The 22,105-nt window shown below is 56.1% G+C and overlaps 3 protein-coding genes and 1 non-coding gene across 51 annotated transcripts in view; 3 read left to right on the top strand and 1 right to left on the bottom strand.

Annotated features, from left to right (window-relative positions):
• The first annotated feature begins 63 nt into the window (after positions 1 to 63).
• Positions 64 to 9,364, top strand: DVL2 (dishevelled segment polarity protein 2). Of its 11 annotated transcripts, none has more exons than XM_077969380.1 (16): positions 115 to 542; positions 3,865 to 3,934; positions 4,236 to 4,381; positions 4,512 to 4,609; positions 4,724 to 4,859; positions 4,990 to 5,080; positions 5,224 to 5,293; positions 5,453 to 5,592; positions 5,681 to 5,757; positions 6,670 to 6,737; positions 6,932 to 7,060; positions 7,180 to 7,311; positions 7,446 to 7,625; positions 7,757 to 7,822; positions 8,068 to 8,286; positions 8,394 to 9,363. In XM_077969380.1, exons 1-16 carry the CDS (start codon positions 349 to 351, stop codon positions 8,840 to 8,842), a joined length of 2,265 nt encoding a protein of 754 aa, XP_077825506.1. In that variant the 5' UTR covers positions 115 to 348; the 3' UTR covers positions 8,843 to 9,363.
• A 74-nt stretch (positions 9,365 to 9,438) lies between these two features.
• On the bottom strand, positions 9,439 to 17,852 carry ACADVL (acyl-CoA dehydrogenase very long chain). 4 transcript variants are annotated; one of them, XM_077970133.1, is made up of 21 exons: positions 17,804 to 17,852; positions 17,163 to 17,262; positions 14,780 to 14,855; positions 14,442 to 14,507; positions 14,286 to 14,358; positions 14,136 to 14,200; positions 13,908 to 14,042; positions 13,315 to 13,459; positions 12,913 to 13,042; positions 12,690 to 12,815; positions 12,130 to 12,328; positions 11,757 to 11,861; positions 10,959 to 11,045; positions 10,814 to 10,876; positions 10,623 to 10,724; positions 10,450 to 10,547; positions 10,300 to 10,372; positions 10,141 to 10,213; positions 9,985 to 10,057; positions 9,815 to 9,890; positions 9,439 to 9,743 (listed from the first exon to the last, which is right to left on the bottom strand). In XM_077970133.1, exons 1-21 carry the CDS (start codon positions 17,829 to 17,831, stop codon positions 9,603 to 9,605), a joined length of 2,034 nt encoding a protein of 677 aa, XP_077826259.1. In that variant the 5' UTR covers positions 17,832 to 17,852; the 3' UTR covers positions 9,439 to 9,602. The 4 variants fall into 4 exon arrangements, with proteins under 4 accessions (XP_077826259.1, XP_014973924.2, XP_077826261.1 ...); XM_015118438.3 differs by lacking the exons at positions 17,163 to 17,262; positions 17,804 to 17,852 and adding an exon at positions 14,933 to 15,044; XM_077970135.1 differs by lacking the exons at positions 14,442 to 14,507; positions 17,163 to 17,262; positions 17,804 to 17,852 and adding an exon at positions 14,933 to 15,044.
• On the top strand, positions 11,615 to 11,697 carry MIR324 (microRNA mir-324). Its single transcript, NR_032472.1, has one exon. It is a non-coding gene; the product is annotated as a microRNA mir-324 (primary transcript).
• Positions 15,073 to 22,105, top strand: part of DLG4 (discs large MAGUK scaffold protein 4) — a 31,178-nt gene continuing 24,145 nt past the window's right edge. For 14 of the 35 annotated variants that reach the window (XR_013405789.1, XR_013405788.1, XM_015118432.3 and 11 more), the window contains exon 1: positions 17,368 to 17,859. Coding sequence is in view for 18 of the 35 variants with exons in the window: in XM_015118432.3 (XP_014973918.1) it covers positions 17,830 to 17,859 (30 nt within the window). In the remaining 17 variants the exon portion in view is untranslated. Of the gene's footprint in view, positions 16,155 to 16,244; positions 16,445 to 16,624; positions 16,748 to 17,367; positions 17,860 to 18,916; positions 19,033 to 22,105 lie in introns of those variants that run through there. The other 21 variants (XM_077969367.1, XM_077969372.1, XM_077969361.1 and 18 more) reach the window with 14 other exon arrangements.

Genomic DNA, 22,105 nt, shown 5'->3' with positions numbered 1-22,105 from the left:
GCGGTCACGTGACTGGGAGGGGTCACGTGACGGGGGCGGCTGAAGAGCGCGGGGTGGGCGGGCTTAGGTCACGTGACATGAGGAGAGGTGGGCGGGGACCTGGAGGACGCTCGCGTTGTCGGTGGCGGTGGCGCGCGGCGGCCGCTGAGACCGCGGCTTTGAGTCGCACCTCGCGGCCCGCCCCCCGCCGCCACCCTTGCCGACCCCTGCTTTTTTCCCTTTGCTTCTCTCCAGTACTGGGTCCGTCCTGTCCGCGCTCGCTCGTCGGTTTGCGGGTGTGCGCAGGCGCGGCAGGGGCCATTAGCCCCTTGGGTGGGCGGTGGAGCCCGGGAGCGCGCGGGCGAGACCATGGCGGGCAGCAGCGCTGGGGGCGGTGGGGTTGGGGAGACGAAGGTGATTTACCACCTGGATGAGGAAGAGACTCCATACCTGGTGAAGATCCCTGTCCCCGCCGAGCGCATCACCCTCGGCGATTTCAAGAGCGTCCTGCAGCGGCCCGCGGGCGCCAAGTACTTTTTCAAGTCTATGGATCAGGATTTCGGGTGAGCGCAAGGCCTAGATAGGACCGACGGGGGCTTTGCTAGAGTGGATTGGGCGACGTGGAGGGGCACACATCTACTTCGGGCCACACTAGGATTTTCTGGCCTGTGGTGGAGCAGATTGTACCATGCTGAGGTAGGTTGACTCTCCCAGGATGGACAAGGTTATGCTTGGATAGATTGAGGCACACGGGCAGACTAGGATATCCTAAACCAGATTAGAGACGATTAGGCTCTACTGGAATAGGTGGGGGCATACTGGTTTATTTTGGAGTGTTTTAGACTGTACTGAGTAAATTCATTTATCGTCTGGTCGTTTAGTACGTTCTCAGGAGTCCTGTAACGCCTGTAATCTCAGCACTTTGGGAGGCCGAGGCGGGCGGATCACGAAGTCAGGAAATCGAGACTATCCTGGCTAACACGGTGAAACCCCATCTGTACTAACTAAAAATACAAAAAAATTAGCCGGGCGTGGTGGCGGGCGCCTGTAGTCCCAGCTACTTGGGAGGCTGAAGCAGGGAGAATCGCTTGAACCTGGGAGGCGGAGGTTGCAGTGAGCCGAGATCGCGCCACTGCACTCCAGCCTGGACGACAGTGCAAGACTCCATCTCCAAAAAAAAAAAAACACCAAAAAACAAAACAAAACAAACTTGGGCCATTATGGACTCTACTGGGCTGTATTGGTTAATCCTGGTTTATCTTGGGGCAAGACATGGTTTTATTGGAGCACTCAGTATGGGGGCAGACAAGGCTGTTGGTGCCCATGCTAGTACAGGTAGCTGTATTGGGGTATTCTAGTCTATATTGGTGCAGACAGCTAGCTGCGTGTGGGGACATTGTAGGCTGTGCTAGAATAGATTGGGCTATCCTAGGGTAATTTGGACATTCAGGGCTATCTTGGACTAGATTGGCATGTAAATAATGCAGAGAAAGCCCTTTTGTGTTTATGGTCTTTGGGGCTGAGCCCTCTCTGGGTCCTCAACCTCTGCTTTTTTTTTTTTTTTTTTTTTTAAAGACAGAGTCTGCTCTGTCGCCCAGGCTGGAGTGCAGTGGCTGATTCTCGGTTCACTGCAAGCTCCGCCTCCCGGGTTCACGCCATTCTCCTGCCTCAGCCTCCCCACTAGCTGGGACTACAGGCACCCACCACCACACCTGGCTAATTTTTTGTATTTTTTTAGTAGAGACGGAGTTTCACCGTGTTAGCCAGGATGGTCTCGATCTACTGACCTCATGATCGGACCGCCTCGGCCTCCCAAAGTGATGGGATTACAGGCGTGAGCCACTGCGCCCAGCCCAACCTCTGCTTTTTTGAAGGCAGGCTGGATTAAGTTGAGATAGCATGGGTTTTAGAAGAACTGAACAAACTGGACTCTAGCTAGAAAGATTGTTTGACATGGGAAGGGTGATACTATCTTGGGAGTTATCTTGGCTTTAAGTCAAGGTTCTTCTAGTTGTCAGCAGTGCAATCTTGGACAATTAATTTAAATTTTGTGTCTTGATCTCGTCTGTGACATGGAGAAAATCACAGAATGAAATGGTTAGTTCAGGTGTGTGGTACATGGTAAATTCATGGTGAATGGTAATTGTCATTAGTATTGAGGCTGACTACTCTATAAAGGTTATGGTGATACACAGTAATTTGTCTTAAGAGTGGACTGAGCTATGCTGAGATTGTGTTATGTTGGGAAGAATCCTACATGATGCTGACACAGATTGGTAGTGACTGGGCTGTGTTGTCACATTGACAGCAAATGGATTAAGTTGATATATATCCTGGCTCTTATGACCATATTAGGCTAACGGGTTAATTAGACAAGGTGTCCTAATTTGGCGGCAAGGGTGTGTGTGGAAAGAGAGAGAGAAACAACCAGGGCAGAGAGTCTGATGCTTTATATGTTTATTCATTTAGTTGACAGTATTTGTTAATGCCTAAGTGTCAGTGTGTGGTGTGTGGCCAGGACATGGTGTTGATCAGAGTAAGTGTTCATGGTTTGATGTCGTGGTCAAGAAGAAGGGGCAAGTCCAGTCCACCACAGGGAACCCATTGGAGAGATGACCCCAAGGCTGGGCTTTGGGATCTGTCAGGCTGAGCAGATTGCTTCGTGCCGAATTTTGTGCCAGATGAGGCACAGGGGAATGGGAGCGCCAGCTTGCTCTCTCCTTGGGAGCTTTCAGTCTAATGAGGAGCTTCCATTGTTTGTTTGATCTAATGGTGGGTGGTTTTGTTTTTTGTTGTTTTTTGTTTGTTTGAGGTGGAATCTCACTCTGTTGCCCAGGCTGGAGTGCAGTGGCGCAATCTCGGCTCACTGCAACCTCCGCCTCCTGAGTTCAAGCGATTCTCCTACTTCGGCTTCCGGAGTAGTTGGGATTATAGTGTGCACCACCGTGCCGGGCTCATTTTTGTATTTTTAGGAGAGACAAGGTTTCATCATGTTGGCCAGCTCCTGGCCTCAGGTAATCCACCCACTTTGGCCTCTCAAAGTGCTGGGATTACAGGTGTGAGCCACTATGCCTGGCCTCTAATGGGTGTTTTTACTCAAGAAAGGACAGTCTTCTGGAAATGAATTAGTGAAAACTAAAGGCAAGTATAAAAGTAGAGACTTGGTTGAGGACCGAAGCCTTTTTTTGGAAGGTTTTTTTGTTTTTTTTTTTTTTTTTTTGAGACAGATTCTTGCTCAGCCGCCCAGGCTGGAGTGCAGTGGCACAGTCTTGGCTCACTGCAACCACTGTCTCCTGGATTCAAGCAACTCTCCCGTCTCAGTCTCCTGAGTAGCTGGGATTATAGGCACCCACCATCATGCCTGGCTAATGTTTATATTTTAGTAGAGACGAGGTTTCACCATGTTGGCCAGGCTGGTCTTGAACTCCTGACCTCAGGTGATCCGCCCACCTCAGCCTCCCAAAGTTTTAGCATTACAGGCATGAGCCACCGTGCCCGGCCTTTTTGGAAGGTTTGTAAGGAACAGGGATGGGCTTGAGAGGAGGCTACCAGCCAGTCTCATTAGATAGGTATCTTAGGCAGCTGCATCAGCATAGGGGATTGCCTTTGAAATTGTACTGAGAGGTTTGAATCAGACTCAGTCAAGTCTTTGGAGCAGCACTACGCCCCTGAGGGTGCGTTAGGGAGAGGAGAAATAAGGAAAGGGGATTGAGTTTGGAGATTTCTTAGGTGTCAGAGTGAGTTCTTTCAATGTAAGAGAAGACCTGAACAGGGCGGGAGAAAGTCAGCATCCTGGAGCCGGGTGAAGATTGGGAGGAACTTTGATGGGGGTGGGGGTGGGGGTGGTTGGTCCAGCTCACTGACCTCCACCTTGTCTCTTGGCAGAGTGGTGAAGGAAGAAATTTCAGATGACAACGCCCGCCTCCCCTGCTTCAACGGAAGGGTGGTATCCTGGGTAAGAGGTGCAGACGCCGAGGGCTGGGTCCCCTCTGCATTTCCAAGCTTCCCCAGGCCTCAGTCCGTTTCTGTAGCCCTCTCCCAGGCCAGGTATTAGCAGCCCTGGCTCTTTACCTCCTATCTGTTTGGAGAGCCAGTGAGAGGCCCTCAGCCTTCTCCTTCTGGAGTCTCTAATACTTGCTAGGTTATTTTGCTCTTCTCCAGCTCTCTGAGACCCTTTTTCGTTCTTTCACTTACTGCAACCTGTCACACCCCGACTCCCAGCTGAGCGCCACTGTTTATTGTTTGCACCCTTCTAGCTGGTGTCCTCAGATAATCCCCAACCCGAGATGGCTCCTCCAGCCCACGAGCCTCGGGCAGAACTGGCGCCTCCAGCCCCACCTTTACCCCCTTTGCCACCCGAGAGGACCAGCGGCATTGGGGACTCAAGGCCTCCATCCTTTCAGTGAGTCCTTCTGATTCTTGACTTCGAGGGAGGGAGGTGAGGGGGGAACCCAGGCCTTTTGGTAGGGTACGCCTGGGATCCGGAACCCTGTTCTCCTGATGTGGATTGGAAACCATCTCTGCCTGTCCAGCCCTAATGTGTCCAGCAGCCATGAGAATCTGGAGCCTGAGACAGAAACCGAGTCAGTAGTGTCACTGAGGCGGGAGCGGCCTCGCAGGAGAGACAGCAGTGAGCATGGCGGTGAGGGGCAGGCCTGGGGGCTGGGAAGGGCTGGGCCAGACCCCAGCCTTGGTGGGGTGAGCAGGGGGAAGTTTGGTTCCTGAGCTTCCTGTCCATATGCAGCTGGGGGCCACAGGACTGGTGGCCCCTCAAGGCTGGAGCGCCACCTGGCGGGATATGAGAGCTCCTCTACCCTCATGACCAGTGAGCTGGAGAGTACCAGCCTGGGGGACTCCGACGAGGAGGACACCATGAGCAGGTGTGGCTCCGCACAGCTCTCCCCAGCGCGCCCAGCCCCCTTTCTTCTCCTCCAGTCAATCCTCTGGTTCTTTCTCTTGGCCCCATGACCACTTTGGCCTACGTTTGCTCTCCTTCCAACCTCCTGGCAGGTTCAGCAGCTCCACGGAGCAGAGCAGTGCCTCCCGCCTCCTTAAGCGCCACCGACGGCGGAGGAAGCAGCGGCCACCCCGCCTGGAGAGGGTGAGGGGTTCCCACGGGAAGGCTGGTGCTGGGAGAAGGTGGGGCATAGGCTTTGGTTTGGGTGGTGCCTGGACACTGGCAGCACCCCAGGGTTGACCCTGGGTCATTGAAGGGCACTCTAGCTCCTTCTTTTCCCACCACAGACATCGTCCTTCAGCAGCGTCACAGATTCCACCATGTCTCTCAATATCATCACAGTCACGCTAAACATGGGTATGGGGAGAGCCTGTGGCTAGGGCGTGGGGAGGGCCTGGTCTCTAGGGTTCCAAGGGTCCTGCGGCTGGGGCTCCTCTCCTCACATGGCCTCTCTCTCTAGGGTTCTGGGGGTCCTGCCGCGGGGGCCTCCTCTCCTCACATGGCCTCTCTCCACAGAGAAGTACAACTTCCTGGGTATCTCCATTGTGGGCCAAAGCAATGAGCGGGGAGACGGAGGCATCTACATTGGCTCCATCATGAAGGGTGGGGCTGTGGCGGCCGACGGACGCATTGAGCCAGGGGACATGCTTTTGCAGGTGTGCTGGGGTGTGGCCACCGAGCTGCCCTGCACGGGAGCCCTCAGCCTCTCCCACCATGCCTCTGACCCACTTCCCCTGCTTCCAGGTGAATGACATGAACTTTGAGAACATGAGCAATGATGACGCCGTGCGGGTGCTGAGGGACATTGTGCACAAGCCTGGGTAAGTTGCCAAGCAGGTTGCAGGTCCTCAGTTCTCTTTTTTTCTCTTTTATGTTTTGTTTTGCAATTTTAATAAGTAGTAAGGCGTGGTGGCTCATGCCTGTAATCCCAGAACTTTGGGAGTCCGAGATGGGTGGATCACCAGAGGTCAGGAGTTCGAGACCAGCCTGACCAACATGGTGAAACCCTGTCTCTACTAAAAATACAAAAATTAAGTGGGTGTGGTGGCGCACGCCTGTAGTCCCAGCTAGTGAGGAGGCTGAGACAGGAGAATCACTTGAACCCCAGGGGGCGGAGGTTGCAGTGAACCGAGATCACACCGCTGCACTCCAACCTGGGCGACAGAGCGAGACTCCCATCTCAAAAAAAAAAAAAAAGTGCTGAGACATAACATTCAAAGTACGTGAAACAAATGTGTGACGTATCAATACTAGAGTGAATATCCATGTCACTGCCACTTAGACCATCAAATAGGAGATTGCTGATATTCTAGAACTTCCTCCCCAGATGTCCCTTCCTGCTCCCAAATGCCTCCCTCCCCCAGGGGTGGTCACTCTCCTGACTTCTTTGGCTATCACCATAACAGAGGAGAGCTTTGCCTCACTCGATAGTTACCATTCTTGCATGTATCCTTGAACAGCACGGTTTCATTTTACCTGTTTTTGGTCTTTCTGTGAATGGAATTGTACAGCGTGTACTCTCTTGTCTCATTTGGCAGTATGTTTTTAAGAGTTTTCCATGTTGATGAGTCATCCGCATTGTGGTGCCTTCCACCCTCACCTTCTCCAGCCCAGCCGCGATGTGCTTGCTTCTCCTTCTCTTTGTGTCTCTTAATCCATCCTTGCTTCAGGCCCCCACTCTCCTGAGGCCTCCTCTTCCCCTGCGCCCTTGACTGGACTTCTCTTCCCCGTAGCCCCATTGTGCTGACTGTGGCCAAGTGCTGGGATCCCTCTCCTCAGGCCTATTTCACTCTCCCGAGAAGTGAGTGACACTCAGGGAGGGGGCCTGAAGTTGGGGGTGGGGGCTGGCCAGGAGGCTGGGGCTGGACCTCTGGTCATGGGGAGTGGGTGGGAGGAGGGTCCAGGCAGAGGTGGAACAGGAGGCTGAGTCAGGGAGGGACTGGGCTGGCTTTTGGGGACTGAGAATGGGTCATTTTGGTGCCATCTTTGTCCCAGATGAGCCCATCCAGCCAATTGACCCTGCTGCCTGGGTGTCCCACTCTGCGGCTCTGACTGGCACCTTCCCAGCCTATCCGGGCTCCTCCTCCATGAGCACCATTACATCTGGATCCTCTTTGCCTGATGGTGAGCCACCAGCCCACCGCATCCCACCCTCCCAGCAGAAGGCTGTCCTGCAGTGGTCTGACCCATTGCCTTTGTGGGAGTGATCCCTGACTCTCATTCCCTGTGGTCTCCTCTGCCAGGCTGTGAGGGCCGGGGTCTCTCCATCCATACGGACATGGCATCGGTGACCAAGGCCATGGCAGCTCCAGAGTCTGGACTGGAAGTCCGGGACCGCATGTGGCTCAAGATCACCATCCCTAATGCCTTTCTGGGTACGGCTGGGTCCTGGGCAGGTGGCTGGAGAAAGGGAGGAGGAGGCAGCCAAAGCCGGGAGTGGCACAGGCAGAGGCGAGAGCAGGAGTTGGAAGGAGAACCTGAGGCCTTTTTCCACTGTGGATGCTCCCAGGCTCGGATGTGGTTGACTGGCTCTACCATCACGTGGAGGGCTTTCCTGAGCGGCGGGAGGCCCGCAAGTATGCCAGTGGGCTGCTCAAAGCGGGCCTGATCCGACACACCGTCAACAAGATCACCTTCTCTGAACAGTGCTATTACGTCTTCGGAGACCTCAGTGGTGGCTGTGAGAGCTGTGAGTCCCTCTGCCCCAACTCTGGGAGTGTGGCTTTGCCTGCCTTGTTCTGCCTCTCCAACCCTAGACCTAGCCCAGAAACTGCAGCCAGGGCCACGATGGATGGTCGAGCAGCGTGTGTCCCGCACTAGGTCCTGCATTGGCCGAGGATCGTGGCTGGCATCCATCCATGCGCTGCTGGACAAGCCACGCGCCAGGTGCAGGACTGTGTCCACCGGGGGAAGGTGCACATCCTCCTGAGTCCCACAAAGACATGGGCTAGTGGTGGCCCTGGCTGTGCCCCTGCCCTCATGGCAGAAGTAGATGGGAGTTTCCTGTCAAGAGTCCCCTGTGAACCCCTGTTTTGAGCCCCATCGTGGGTGGGTCTGGGCTCTCCATTCCGTGTCTTGGGGCCTTAGCCTCTTGAAGCAGTGATTTCTTCCTCACTTCCCTTGTTTTCCAGACCTAGTCAACCTGTCTCTCAATGACAACGATGGCTCCAGTGGGGCTTCGGACCAGGACACCCTGGCTCCTCTGCCTGGGGCCACCCCCTGGCCCTTGCTGCCCACTTTCTCCTACCAATACCCGGCCCCACACCCCTACAGCCCGCAGCCCCCACCGTACCATGAACTTTCATCTTATACCTTTGGTGGGGGCAGTGCCAGCAGCCAGCACAGTGAGGGTAAGTCATCCCCACATACCTGTACGGCCAGGGTCTGAGGGTGGATCAGAGGGCAGCCAGGGAGGAGCCTGGGTGAGGACTTAGTTGCCCCTCCCCTCCCTCCACAGGCAGCCGGAGCAGTGGGTCGACCCGGAGTGATGGGGGGGCAGGGCGCACAGGGAGGCCCGAGGAGCGGGCCCCCGAGTCCAAGTCCGGCAGTGGCAGTGAGTCCGAGCCCTCCAGCCGAGGGGGCAGCCTTCGGCGGGGTGGGGAACCAAGTGGGACTGGCGATGGGGGCCCTCCTCCATCCAGAGGCTCAGCTGGGGGTGCCCCTAATCTCCGAGCCCACTCGGGGCTCCATCCTTATGGACCACCCCCTGGCATGGCCCTCCCCTACAACCCCATGATGGTGGTCATGATGCCCCCACCCCCACCTCCAGTCCCTCCAGCAGTGCAGCCTCCGGGGGCCCCTCCAGTCAGAGACCTGGGCTCTGTGCCGCCAGAACTGACAGCCAGCCGCCAAAGCTTCCACATGGCCATGGGCAATCCCAGCGAGTTCTTTGTGGATGTTATGTAGCCCACTGTGGGGCCAGGCTTGGCCTGGCGCTCCTGGTGTGTGACTGGCTGTCCTGGCCATCATGTGCTTGCTCTTACAGTGCCTGGGCTCAGCCTAGCAGCTGCTGCCATACAGGAGATTGTGGCCACTGTGACTCTCACCAGCAGTGCCTGGTTCCTCCCCCTTCCCTCGGGTAGACAAGGGACCTTTGATTATTTTTAGCTTTGTTTTTTTAATAAGTCTTTTTGGGGGTTAAAATAGAGTTTCTTACATTTTTGGGACTTTTTAAATAGGCATTTTCTCTTTTATATGAAAAATCCCGTCCGTTGGGCCCCTTCTAACCCCAGAATGTGACCTCCTCCTCCAGTTACCCATAGCCTTGCCCTGTGCAGGTTTGGGGGTGGTCAGTGGTACCCTGGGGTTAGGCACCCTAGACAGCAGCCTGAGGAAGCTGGGAGATTTGGGCCATGTAGCTGCCTTTGTTACTCTATTTATTTTAGTCACTTGTATAAAACACCAAATAAAGCAATAGAGGCAAACTCCCCACGCCTCTGGCTCCTTTCTTTGGGAGGGAGGCAGGCAGCAGAGGGAAAGAACGGACACACAGGAGCAAAGCATGACTGGTTAGAAATTTTTATTATTTTCGAGGCAGTAAGTGCTCTTGAGAGCAGGCACAGTCCTGGGAATACTAGGCCCCCTCCGGGACAAACCAGGGCCCTAAGGAGAGGGGCTTTGGCTTGAGGAAAGGCACATAACCGGGCCAGGCCCTGGCCAGGAGTATTCAGAAGCCAAGTGGGTTGCTGGTGACCACACCACCCCGCTCCACCAAGGCCTTGGAGATGCTTTTGAAGTTGCGGTAGAGCTCATGCTGCCGGGGGTCAGACTGCAGGGCGGCCATGCCCTCTCGGATCCGGGCTGCAGCCTGGGGAGAGGGAAGGAGGGTTGGGCCTGCACCTCTAGCCCTCACCTGAGCTTAGCAGCCCCGAGTCTCACCTCGATACACCAGGTGTCACAGAGCATTTTCTCATGCTGGGCCGTGTGGTGGCCCTCACTCAGGGATCTTGAAGCCCTGGCAGGAAGCAGGAGATGAAAATAAATCTGGGCCGGCTGGGATCCAGGCCCAGGCCCCCTGCGGCTCAGGCATTCCCCGCCTGCCTCCTCACCTCGAGAGAACCACCACCATGGCATAGAGGTCGATGGCCCCGTCTGCCAGCCGCTGCAGCAGAAACTGCTCATCTGCCGGGTAGGTGGGGTGGGGGTGGGGGCATTAGTCTCAAGGAGAGGAAAGGGAGGGGCGGAAGGGTGTAGAGCTCACTCACTGACAATCCCCTTCTTGTGTTTTATCAACTTGGCCTCCACCACAGTGGCAAACTGCTCCAGAGCCTGTACTGCCTGAAGAGATGGGGACAGTGCAGGGCTCAGAGGGGCTGTCGGCTACAGTCCCTGACGCAGGCTCTCCTGGACCCCTGGCCACTTACCAGCTCACCGCTGCGACTCAACTCCGGGTGGACAATTCCACTGAGACTCAGGCCGCTGCCCAGCCCTGCCCGCCTGAGAGGAAGAGGGAGAATGACTGGTTAGTTGTCATACACTGCCCTGCCCTCCCCTGGCCCTGACCCTAAGCCTACCGCCTTAGCTGTTTGCCTGCCTCTCCCAGCAGGAGGCCAGCATTCCCAAAGGGATTCTTTAGAGCACTGCCAAGCCCAGAGAGCTCCTTTCCTTTGTCCTATGGGGAAGAGGGTCCAGCAGTCAGGACTCACTGTCCTCCCCACCTCTACCCCCACCCAATTCTCCCTCTTACCATACAGCCCTGCAGAGCCACAAACAGCCGAAGGATGTCATTTGTCCCCTCAAAGATTCGGAAGATGCGAAGATCTCGGAGCACACGCTCTACTCCAGGTTCCTAGCACAGGGCCACACAAATTATATGCCCCTGCTGAGATGTGCCTACCCACCCCTGGCCCAAACGAGGCTCAGAAGACCGTCCTGTACCTTCATGAAGCCCATACCCCCCATGATTTGGATGCATTCATCTGTCACCTTCCAGGCTGCCTCCTAGGGACAAAGAACAGATGAGACTGGTTGTGGGAGCTGAGCTCCCAAACTGGACTCCCTCCCAGCATGCCTGGGACCTCACCGAGCCGAAGATTTTGCTGATGGCGGCCTCTATCTGGAAGTCCGTTGATCCCTGGTCCATGTTAGCACTCACCATGTAAGCCATGGACTGAGGTTGCATGGTTGGGACATGGGAAGGAAAATTGCAAAGGGCTTTGTCAGACTTGGCTTCATCACTCAGATCTCCAAGATTAGGGATGACCTAGCTTGTTAGGTCAGGCAAATAGTTGTTCTGGGTCAGTTCATCAGGCGCTTCCAGGTATTTGTTTTTTTTTTTTTTTTCCCGTAGTCTCGCTCTGTTGCCCAGGCTGGGGTGGTGCAGTGGCACAATCTCAGCTCTGCAAGCTCCACCTCTCGGGTTCGCGCCATTCTCCTGCCTCAGCCTCCCGAGTAGCTGGGACTACAGGCGCCTGCCACTACGCCCGGCTAATTTTTTGTATTTTTAGTAGAGACGGAGTTTCACTGTGTTAGCCAGGATGGTCTCGATCTCCTGACCTCGTGATCCGCCCGCCTCAGCCTCCCACAGTGCTGGGATTACAGGCGTGAGCCATCGCGCCCGGGCAGTATTTGTTTTCTTAAAAGGGGTGGACGTAAGGGATGGGGTAGAATTAACTTCTGGTACTGCTGGCAGGCACCTGAGCAGAACATCATTGCTCTTTTCCTTCGGCAGAAGCTGAGCTGACTATGCCTCCCCGCATCCCCTAGGGCATTGGTGTAAAGCTGGAGACCCACTGCCCCAGGTGCTGCTGGGGGTTGTAGTCTGACCCAACTGGGAAGAAAGCCCCAGGGCTTCAGGGAGAGGAGCTTGGGAGGCCCTCACCTCAGTTACATACTGCAGCATAACCATCCGGGCCAGCTTCTCCTGGATCAGCCCAAAGTTGTGAATTTTCTCCCCAAACTGGATACGATTAGTGGCATAATCTACCTGGAAGAGGGTCCATGTATTCCACTTTGGTTCAGTGTGGTTCTGCAGTCTCCCTAGACAGGGGCTGGGCTTGCGCCACAGGGATGGGCTTTGCATACAACCAGAGTTCAGTCTACGCTGGATGGAGACCTAAGCTAACAAGTCTGGGGCTGCTGGTAGGGGAGGGGTTTCTGGTGTAGGGAGTGCCTGCAAGTGATCAGGGACACATGGCAAGGGGGACAGTGAGACTACTGTTTGGGTTACCTGGGGACTTGGGCAGGGTACTCACCGCCTTAGTAATGATGCCTCTCATGGTACCTGCCAGGGCCGCAGCCATGCCAAACCTTCCATTGTTGAGGATGTGCATGGCGACCTTGAAGCCACTCCCAACCTCACCCAGCACATTCTCCGATGGCACCCGTACTCCATCAAAAAACACCTCTGCTGTGTTTGAAGCCTTGATGCCCATCTTCTTCTCAGGGGGCCCACTGTGTCAGGGCAATGTGGAAAAGCAGAGGTGTGTTCAACAGGTTGTCAGTGGGGAAAAACTGCTTCTTCGCTCTTTATGCACTAGGGAGGAATTACAACTCCTAGACTATTAGAGGCTACAGCCAACACTTACCCCCGGCCCTGAAGGCTAAGGAGGCCTGGCTATGTCTTATTTTGTGTTGGACTTGGTTGCTGGAGCCAAAACTTTAGCTCAGTTGCATACATATTAGTCCCAAAGGCCACATTCAGTTCACCTGCTTTGGCTTTTGCACACATCCCCGGGTGACTTGCAACAGCCATCTGCCCAGGAACCCAGTCCTGCCCCTCAGTCCTAAGCTCTCCCAACCCAAATTCACTCACTGGGTAACACCCCCGAAGCCCCTCTCCACCACAAAGGCTGTGATCTTCTCCTTCACCGCCCCCGTGGCTGGATCTGTAACTGGTGTCTTGGCAAAGACTGTGAAGATGTCTGCCAGGCCCCCATTACTGTGGAAGAATGAGGGACATTCAGGGCATGGAGGACGGGGAGCAGCGGGGCCTGGAATTGGGTGGAGGATAAGGGGAGAAATGGGAGGCAGATTGCCTGATCCAAAGCTTGCTTCCATTGAGGGTATAGTATTTTCCGCAGGGGCTGGGCACAGCAGAGGTTCGGATGGAGGCTGCATCTGACCCGCTTGAGGGCTCGGTTAGACAGAAAGCGGCCAAAGTCTCCCCTGTTGGGGAGAGAGCTCCTTTACCCCAAGTTCTGACGAGCTTCAAAGTCCCCTCGGCCCACTTCCCCATCCCTCCAGCAGGCAGTTCCCCTTTAACACCTGGGAGTATCCAGTTTTCTTTTGCATGTCCCAACCAGCACACCGTGATGCCTCCCCAGAATCTTCCCCCGACTGAAATGCCCAGCCATCTGATAATCTGAGTGCCAACTGGCCTAATCTGTGCCAGGCTCAGTATACCCCCCCAATCCTTGGGTCTCCTAGGGTTGCCTCACCAGATGCCAGTTTGGGGAGGTATTTTTCTTTCTGGGCCTTCGTTCCAAAGAGTAGGATGCCTTTGAAACCGATGCTCTGATGGGCCCCCAGGGTAATGCCCACGGCAAGGTCATGCATGCCCACGATCTCCACCAAACGGGCGTACTGGAGGGGAAGCAGGGATCTGGGGCTGTCACTGGCTGCAGAGGGACCTGACCTTAACAGAGAGTGTGGGCAACAGGGCAGTTCCTGACCGAGGGCAGTGCCTGACCTGGGCCATCCCCAGTGTGTGGAAAGGAAGTGGGGCGTGCAAAGGGCACAGAAGAGAATGTTGGTCTGTCTGAGGTCTAGGTAGGAGGACGACTTGCTACTAGTCTATTGTTAGGCAATCCCCAACTTAGAGATTTGTAAGGACTTGGGAACCAGGGGGAGGCCCATGGTTCAGCCCTAGGGGACTGCATGTAAATTGTGTTATGTTTGGAGAGTTAACGTCCATCCCACAGGCACCCAGGGCAGATGCTTAGAAGAGACCTTGACCCTAGAGATGGTAAAGGAGCTGAGTCTGCCAAGCTGGAGTATGAGATACTGGGATGTGGCGATGGGGTGCCCTCACCTGGGTGTTGCAAAGGCCCACACCACCCAGCTCACTGGGCACTTGCAGACCGAAGGCCCCCAGCTCCTTGAGGCCCTGCAAAGTGGTCTCCTCCACCATCTCCAGAGTGTCATTCTTGGCAGGATCGTTCACTTCCTGGGGAAGGCACAGGATCCCACATCCAGGCTCCTTTTGAGCTTAACATCTCCATCCACCCCACCAGGGACCAAGCCCCGAGTCATTCCTTACCTCGAAGAAACGGGACACGGGCTCCACCAGCTCTTTAAGAAACTCTGTCTGCTCTTGGTTGAGCACTGGGGTGGGGGACAGGCTGGTCAAGCCAGGCTGGCAGGGGAAACCACCCTGGCCCCACCCAGCTCTGATTACCCCTTCCCTTACCGGACGGGTATGGGAACACCTGATCTGTGGTGAGCTGGCCTTTGAACATCGCCACAGCAAAGGACTTAGATTCCTGGGCAGAGAGAGGCGAGTTTCAGGACTCTAGTTGGGGTGAGTGTCTCTGGCTAAGGCCCACCTGGCCTTGGGGGTACCTACCGCTTTGGCCGGTTTTTCCTTGTTCAGAGCGTCAGAGAGGTGGGAATCTGACTTGTCCAGAGCCAGCTGGGAAAAGAGATGGTTAGCAAGTCCAGGGAAGGGACTTCCGCTGTGCCAAGGGGAGCACAGGCGAGACCACGCTGGGAGGCGGCGCGAAGCGGTGACCTTTCCCCTAGTTTCGCCCTAGGGCACCCTGGATTGCCCTTTCCCCTACTTTCGGCGACAGAGCTGTGGGCAGGTGCCTGGCACCAAGAGGGAGACCCCTGCCGACGGCGGGAGGCGGGCGCCTAAGCGGACCGCTGCTCCCACACCCCCTTGCCAAGGCTGCCGCGACTTACCTGAGCGGCACCTCCGGCATAGGGCCGCCGGGCAGGGCCGGGCCGGGGCTGCCCCAGGAGCGCCGTGGGTCGCGAGCTGTGGGGAGTGGGGGGTTCAGTCCTGGCCCAGTGCCCAGGGCCGCTGCCCCCCGTTCCTCTTGTCCATACACAGACCTTCCGCCCCCGAGCCTCAGCAGCTGCCGCCCCAAGCTCGGGGCTATCCGAGCTGCCTGCATCTCCGAGTCTCTCCGGGCGTCGCTGGACGGAGCGCTGACCCAGCTCTGGCGTCCTGTACGCCCAAGTCCTGGACCTCCTAGCCCTGACTCATCGTCCAGAGTGCACCGGGCGGCGGCGGTTGCGGGCCCCGGGGCATGCTGGGAGCTGTAGTTCCCTGGAGCCCGGCCCTGCGTTCCGCTGACCTAGGGGGATCTCCAAGCGTCTCTCGTCTCCCCCAAACTCCTTAATCCCGCCCGTCCGAACTAGAGTCTAGTCCTCCGACGGGGTGATGGGATAGGATGGGATAGAAGAGGAAGGGGCTTAAGTCACTGCAGCCAGAGGGATGGAGGTGGACTGAAGGGAGGGCTTCTCCGGTGGGGTTAGAAGAGAGAAGTAGGGAAAGAGAAGTGTAAGGTAGATGGCAGAAATAGAGGCACCGAAAAACAGACTCTAAGGTTCCTGATGAAATCTGTCTCGGCCAACACAAAAGGGAGGGCACGGTGGGCGGGGGGTGGGGGCACCCAAGCTAGGGTGTGAGTGCCCTAAGTGTATTCTTCTGAGACGTAAACCATTTCACTAACTCTTGAAGCAGCTACAGTTTCCCAGTGGGAAGGCCCCGCCAGGTTCGTTGCGCTTCCCTTAATAAAGCCTCTGAGATCTTCCTGAACATTCCCTTCTGTCTCTGCCCTCTGTTACTTCCAGAGACCATGTGCCCAGGCAGATGGAATCCTCCCGGGCCTGAGAGGAACTGCAGGAATTCTCCTGCCTCTTACCTGTGAAACCCCAACTTCTCTAGCCCTAGGTCAGGAAGTTCCAAACAATTTCTACCCCTCTCTCTGCAATTCTCATTGGGGTGAGAGGAGGCCCTGGAGGAGAGAGAGCTGGGGTCAGCTTCTTTTTGAGCTGCTGGAGCCCTCTGTGAGGAGGCCCTCTTTGCTGGCTTCTTAGGAGAGTGTGGCTAGGTTCTGCCTGCCTATGGGGAGACGGGCCAGGGTGTGTGCAGCAAGATGGTGGCGGCGCTGGTGCCTTGGAACCTGGGGGAATGGGACAGCTGGTCGGTTCAGAGATGGCCTACTTTACTCACAGCTGGAATTTAGTGGGGAGAAGCAGCTCAACTCCAATCCTGGAGGATTAGGGAGATTAAAGTGAGAGAAGAGAGAGATGTCCCAGAGACCAAGAGGTGAAAAACAGGGGTCCTTGTGGAGGGGAGGTCTGGGATTGAAGTGGGGGGCTGGGGCTCAGGGATCCTTCTCCCTGAATCTTTCCATAGGGCTTGGGGTGAAGGGCACAGGCTGGGGAGATGAAGTGACAGTGTGTTCGTCTTCCTGTGTTGGCCTCTTCCCTGTCCCAATTCTCCTTGCATCGCACTAGCTCCCAGGTCAGCCCTCTGGCTCCTGGCACCCCCGCTGCTGCGGTGGGCACCCCCCCTCCTCACAGTGCTGCATAGCGACCTCTTCCAGGCCTTGCTGGGTGAGTAGCCCGTTTTCTGAGGGACCTGGGCCTCCAAGGGCTGTCCGTTACTGAACTTCGGGGGCTGTTGTGGAGCCTGGAAATCATTTGGTCCAAGCTGGAGCCCCAAGCAGGGTCATGCCTATGGTGTCCTCCATGAGTGTGGACCAGCCTTGGCTGAAAGGGCTCCTCCCTTGCCAGCCGGACAGCAGCGGTGATGACAGGGGTGATGTGTCTGGAGAGGCCTGGAATGGGGAGGTAACTCAGTTCTGTTCTGTGGCAGACATCCTGGACTATTATGAGGCTTCCCTCTCAGAGAGTCAGGTAAGGAGGTGGGGGCGAGCGCCTTACTTCCTGAGGGGCAGGCAGGGCTGGAGGGGTGAGGCAAATATTGCTAATATTATATGGAAACTTGGGGGCCCTGCAGACGAAAGACTGAGTCGGTGGCCCAGGGACTTGGGGCACCGAGAATGCACTCTCTGTGGTCCTGTACCCCCTCTCCCTTTCTTCCTCCTTTTCTTTGGCTGCCTCAATTTCAGGCACTAAAGAGTCTAAGGCTTTTTAGGTTTCCCCCTGAGAAACCTGAGGCAGAACTAGGCCCCCAGGGATTGCCTCCTGCAGCCCCTCCCTCATACCCGACCCCCTACCGCCTGTCGTGGCCTCCCTCCCGTATTCAAATAACCATGGGTGCTCCCAGCCCAACTATAGGTGCTTCCTTCTCTAAGAAATGAAATCCAGCCTCATCGTCTTTGCTGTCATCGCTGGTGGCTGGCCAGGTCTCCATGTTTGCCTCAGGGCCTCTGCTTCTGCTTCTATCTCCTTTCCCATTATCCGGGTTCCTGCCAGCACGGAAGGAGTTAACTCTGCCAAGGCACCCCCCCATTCTGGCTCCTAGCTCCCTCCCTCCCTCCCCCTGCTTCCTCTCTCCTCCTCTCTCCCCTTCCCTCTTCGGCTCCACGGCTCCCTCGGCCGCTGCCGTTTCCAACCCCCCCACCCCACTCCCCCGCCACGGCCCCTAGCCCCTGGCCGTTTGGCAAGATCCCCCCCTACCCCGGGGCTCCCCGAAATCCAGTTCCCCTCCCCCACCCCAGCTCATGCCCCAGCCCCCGAACTCCGGGGCTGCCAGCCCCCGGTGCCCCCGCCCCTCCTGAGAATCGGGGTGTGCTCCCCAAGCCCCCTCCCCTCCATTGGGGAGCCCCTTTTAGGGCCCCCTTCCCTCCCCTCCCACGCTCCCCTCCCCTTCCCTTCTCCAACCCCCTCCTTCCCCTCTCACCCCTCCCCCCATCCTGGCCCCCCCTGCAAAAGTGGGGTGCGGAGGGGGGAGGGGTGAGAACCCACGGAGGGGAGGAACGAAACTCCGATGAAGTCAGAGCCCCTTACCCGCCGCCGCGGCCAGGCCCCCCAACATGGACTGTCTCTGTATAGTGACAACCAAGGTAAGCATGATGGGGGGGCTATAAACTGGGGGGAGGGCATGAGTTTGTGGGGAGGGGTTAGTAGGCCTTATCTGGGACTGGCGTCCCTGGAGTGGCAGTATCAGAAGTAAGATGTATTTGGGGGTCTTAATTTAGTTTTGGGGTTCACATCTGAGAAAATGCTGGATTTGGCCACAGGTGCCCCCTGGAGTGATCCCTTTGTACCTGTAGGGAAATGGAAAATTTAGGATATTCCATGGTGTGGGGGGCCTGGCGGGTTTCGGGGTTCACCAGCGCTGTTTGAGGGAGACTTATTTAAGGAGAAGCCTGGCTCACAAGGAAGTCCTGCTGGTGTATGTGGGAAGGTGGGCTATGCTGGGGGGGTTCCTCTTTCCTCCCCAGGGAAAAGCTGGCTTCCAAGGGCCTTGTCCAGTTTTGGGGGGCTCCTGGCATGGGGGTAAAGGTTATTGGTTGTGAGTGCCTGACTGGTCTGGGGTGTTAGCTGGCAGGGAAGGGGTGGGCCTTCAGACTCTGGAACAAGCATCTCGTGGCTGCATTTAGGGATGCACTCTCAATTTGAGGGAACTGTTAATTTAGGGTTCAGTCATATAGAATGGAGGTAGTTAGAAGTTGTCAGAGGGCTGGGGCCCTGGCATGGGATTACCTGAGGGAATGGACCAGGTGAGGCAAGGATGTGGGGGTATTCCCATAGGAGGCAGAAGATTGCAGCAGCCGAGCTTGCCAGCCTCTGAGGAGGAGGATGAGAGGCTTAGGGAGAGAGGGGATTTGAGGAGGGGGACCGGGTGGGTGGTGCACAATTTGGGGGTGGCCCAAAGGCAGGGGCCCAATGTCCCCATCTCCTCCCACACTGTATCTAGCCCTGGTCAAGAAAGAGGGAGAAGAGCAGATGGGGGGACTGTTCCAGATACCCCTGACGCTTGGGATCAAGATGGGGGAGGACACCAGGATTTAAGGGTCCCTGAGGACTTATGACCGAGGGTACTGAGGTTACCGGGGTGAAAAGGTGTAGGAGGAGGGCAGGGCTGGCAGCGGTGGGGATCTGTGCAAGAGTGTCCCTCTGGTTGGAGCCTGGCAAAGGCAGGAGATCCTGGATGGAGCACAGGCGAGCTCCTGGTGGGATGCGGATACCTAGGCTCTGCTTGGAGACTCTGGGACTGGAGAGCTGGATGCCTGGTGTGTGGAGGGAGGCTTGGGCGGGTGGCAGGCAGCTGGGGGCTGGGGGGTGGGACAGGAAGTGGGGGCCGGGGGAGGCGGGGTCCGGGTGAGTCACAGGCTGGGGAGGGGGTTATATTTAGTGGGAACTGCAGCTTTTCATGGGAGGGAGCTGAGGACACACATGTTCCCTGCCACAAACTCACACATGTGTGTACACATGCATTGTGCACGTGTGAGGATGGTTGGAAGAGATTGGGGGCTGAGGACCTTTAGATTTGGAGCCCCCACACTCTCTCCACCAGGGCGACTTGCTTGTCCCTCATTCTGTGGGCTTCGGGCTTTTTCCCAGGCTGCCTCTTCCCCACATCCCTGTAGTTTCGGTGGATTTTTATGCCTCAGTTTCTCTGGCCTGGTTTCCTCTGTTCCTGCTGTCTCCTGCCCTTAGGCCTGCCACTTGGCCTTAGGCTCCGTGGCTGTGGTCCCCTGTATCCAGGTGTAAATAGAAAGCCCGCTGGAATGTGTGGGCTCTGCTTCCAACACGTGAACACACAAATGGGAGCGAGGGTGAGGGGCTTGCCTGCACTGGCAGCTATTCTGGGTGGGTGGGTGGCCTTATTCCTTACCCACTCCAGACTCCTACTTCTTCCATGGAGCCCAGGGTTGAGCATCCCTGAAGGAAGGAGGCTTACAGAGCAGATCATGCATTTGGGGTTTACAGAGGCGTGGAGACCCAGGCTTGCCACATTCGTTGGCTGGAAAACTTGTCAGCCTCGGGATGACAGGGACTCCAACTCCCATAAGGCCCCGAGGCACAAGATCCCTCAATGTTAGAGGGTTGCTGCCCATGGCGATGTTGGGAGTTGTGGTTCATCTCTATCCAGGGCAGCCAGCGGAGGATAGCCCAAGAGGAGCCTGCAGGGGGCACATGGCTCCTGCTTCCCCAAATGCTGGATGGGGTAGGGAGTGCTCAGGCTTTGCGGTCGTTGAGCTCCCCAGCTCTGCCTGAGTCTTCCATCTTTCATTGCCTATATTTAGACTCCTGCCGCAGTAATTTAAGGAACATTTATTGAAAGCCTACTACGTGCTAGGCCCTGTGTTGTATGCAAACTCCACTCTACAGCGATCACTTTGCCTTTCTTGGTGCCTTTATCTCTGCCAGCATCTCTCGTCTCTGAGCATCTCTTTCTCCCACTCCGCCCCCGTCCCTCCCCCTTTCCCCGCGCTGCTGCCGCCGTTGCCATGGTAACCGGCGACGACTGAAGCTGCGTGGCGGGCTGGAGGGCCGGGCGAGGGTGGCGGAGGGCGGAGCAGAACAAGTGGGGGTGGGGATACAGTGGGGGAAAGACTGAGGCTATTTGCCAGAGCCCCAGGAGCGAAGCGGTTAAACCCTCCGGGTGGTCCTTATTGGGCAAAGCCGAGATGCCGGGGGCGGGGCAGTGTGGCCGACGGCCTCATTCATTGGCCGGCAGGGGCGTGGCGGAGGGACAGTGTGGGCGAGGCAGGGGGACCGAATGGGCGGGAAGTGGACGGAGGCGTGGCCTCCCGGGCAGGTGGGCGGAGTCTGGCTTACTCCTATCGAGGGAGGCAGTAACCCTCGGAAAGAGGAGGAACCTTGGGGCTGGGTTACCTGACCGAAATGAGGGCGGGGCTGACCCGGGATGGGCGTGGCGTGGTCCCCCGTGCGTAAAGGAGACAGGGTTTAAGAAGCTATTGTCCAAGTAACTTCAGGGCGCGGGGGTCTTTGGAAAGGAGAATCCGGGGGTTGGGAAGTCTGACGTCTCAATTTTCCTAAGATGGAGGTCTGTTCAGATTTCATCAGAGCACCCCTCCTACCTCAGCTCTGTGTTCCCAGGAGACGGTTGCTAGGCGACAGCAAAGTCCTTGATTGCTGCGTTGCCAGGCAACAGAGAAACGGAAAATGGAGGGAAAAGGGAAATGGGGGATGGGGAAGGGTCTTTATGGGCCATAGCGCCCACTGGTGGATAAGCAGGGCCTGTAAGTTTTCTATTCTCTAAGGAATTTTGAGTCCAGCCCCTTCTGCACTGACTCCTTGGATCCTCTGGTGATCCAAGCCTTCCTACCAGATATGAAACTAGGACATTGGGGGTCATCTTGGGGGCGCATGTAACAGATGCCGATCAACGGGGTCAATCTCGCTTGGGTGAGATTCTAGGGAAGTCGTCATTTCTACCATGTGTGAGCATTTTATAGAAGTCAGCCGATTTGAGGAGACCCCTCACTGGGTTTTAAGAGCTGGAAAGGTGGGCCTTCAATGGGAGAACCGGGCGTTCAATTGGAAGAGAGGCTTTCAGGTTAAGTTGTTTGGGAGAAAATGGAAATCTCTGAAGAGAACTGAAGGAGGAGGTTGGGAGTGTTCTGGACGACTTGTGGGTAATTGCAAATTGCCGGCCATATCTTTGGTGTGTATTTTTTGAGGCCTGAGTGTGGAGAAGATATATTTGGGAGCAATCTACCGACAAAGTTGGAATTCAGAATCGTGGAGATGTTCTGGGTAGCCAGAAAAGGGTGTAATCTATGAACCTCAGGGTTAAAGAAAAGGAGAGAAAAGGCCGGGTGCGGTGGCTCACACCAGCATTTTGGGAGCCCGAGGCGGGTGGATCATGTGAGGTCAGGAGTTCGAAACCAGCCTGGCCAACATGGCGAAACCCCGTCTCTACTAAAAATACAAAAAATTAGCCGGGTGTAGTGGCGGGCGCCTGTAATCCCAGCTACCCGGGAGGTTGAGGTAGTAGAATCACTCGAACCCGGGAGCCAGATGTTGCTGTAAGCCGAGATCACACCATTGCACTCCAGGCTGAGCGACAGAGCAAGAATCTGTCTCAAGAAAAGAAAGAAAGAAAAAAAAAAAAAAAGAAAAGGAAAAGGAAAATACTTTTAATTAATTAATTAATTAATTTTTGAGACCGAGTCTCACTCTGTCGCCCAGGCTAGAGTGCAGTGGCGCGATCTCGGCTCACTGCAATCTCTGCTGCCCAGGTTCAAGCGATTCTCCTGCCTCAGCCTGCCGAGTAGCTGGGATTACGTGCACCTGCCACTGCGCCCGACTAATTTTTGTAGTTTTAGTAGAGAT

This window comes from Macaca mulatta, chromosome 16 (genome assembly GCF_049350105.2).
Source record: "Macaca mulatta isolate MMU2019108-1 chromosome 16, T2T-MMU8v2.0, whole genome shotgun sequence".
Lineage (NCBI taxonomy): Eukaryota > Metazoa > Chordata > Mammalia > Primates > Cercopithecidae > Macaca > Macaca mulatta.
The sequence above is the reverse complement of the archived record's forward strand: the minus strand, read 5'-3'. Positions and strand labels throughout refer to the sequence as shown.